General features: G+C 46.0%; 1 protein-coding gene across 1 annotated transcript; it reads left to right on the top strand.

The window, feature by feature from the left end:
• Positions 1-132: 132 nt before the first annotated feature.
• LOC131214817 (uncharacterized) lies at positions 133-697 on the top strand (the record flags this gene model as incomplete). Its single annotated transcript, XM_058209149.1, has 2 exons — positions 133-508; positions 575-697. Coding segments are annotated over 2 exons (499 nt in total), but the record flags the coding sequence as incomplete, so codon positions are not given.
• Between the last annotated feature and the right edge of the window lie 567 nt (positions 698-1264).

Raw genomic sequence — 1264 nt, 5'->3', positions numbered from 1 at the left:
GAATGTTGGAATAAAAATAGTGTTGTAGAGCTGAAAAGAACAATTGCGGTTAGCACCGGTTAAGGCTAGGAATAATTTCGATATTTGAAACGAAAGTTAAACTTCAGTCCAAAATTGATTTCTCATTTTTAGCATATCTGATAAAGGCATCCGTATCGATGGTCAGGTTTCGTTTCACTCTGCGTTTGTCGCCAAGATAGGAGCAATTGACCTGGATATGCAGCGCTTCACTGAGACGCTTCTCGACACGGAAGTTTCGGTGTCGGCATCCATGAAGTGGCACGAAATCGATGTGGTGCTGGATTTCGAAGCGAACCTGGTCGACTACACAGGCCCGGGGACGCTGCTGGTAACGTTCCGGCAGTTTGATTTTCCTCTCAAGATAACCAAGTACTTTAACGTCACGGAGCCAACGGGTTCGCTGCAATTCATGTCCATCGACAACTCGAACAACATTGTAACCGTCGGTTATCCGAATAATAAACATGTGCAGATGATTTCCCGGGCGGTGAGTGAGGTTGATACGCACAGAACACTACGGATCACTAATTTCTGCTCCTTATTTAATCCACAGGTTGTCACGAACTACGACTACCGCGATCTTATGATTGCGTCGTTTAGGAATTGGAATTTTCAGAACGTACTTGCCCTGGCCATCAGCGACATACCGTTTCCGGAAGTGTGCTATAACTGCTAAACTGTCCGCGTATCGAAAATAAAGAAATGCATTCCCAGTCCTCGTCACTCAGGCATTTCATTGTACCGTTTGGTGTGCTATGCTCTGACCAATGCCAATACTACTAATTGGTATTCCATGTACGTAGCATATCTTGCCGATAACGAAGCGAAACCGAACTTTAAACTCGCAAAGGGGTCTCCGGGACACTTTTGAGTTCATGATCTTGAAATTAGTACGGCACTAGGTCGCGCGTTTTTGACGTTTAGTGTTTTGTGATAAAAGAAGGCTGATATCATTTTAGGAAATGATAGCAAGTATGGGGTTGATAAGAAGCATTTCGAAGGCAGCTCCGGCCGTGTTGTCACGCTTCCTCGTCGAGGTGCGCTTTCAGTCATTAGCCAACCCTTCGGCTACGTGTAGGCGGAGAGGTTCACTAATTTGTGCCGGATCGGTCGATTGCTCGGTCACACGGTTAGTAAGAAAGGTTCGGTTGTGGCGAGGTCGGTAGGATTAAACCAAGGTGTCGGAGCTGGGTAGCGTTTCCAAGAAGTGATAAACAGTCGATACGGGTTAATCTGAGCCGAT

This window comes from Anopheles bellator, unplaced genomic scaffold (assembly GCF_943735745.2).
Source record: "Anopheles bellator unplaced genomic scaffold, idAnoBellAS_SP24_06.2 scaffold02615_ctg1, whole genome shotgun sequence".
In the NCBI taxonomy this organism is placed as follows: Eukaryota; Metazoa; Arthropoda; class Insecta; order Diptera; family Culicidae; genus Anopheles; species Anopheles bellator.
This window is presented reverse-complemented; position numbering and strand designations above follow the sequence as displayed.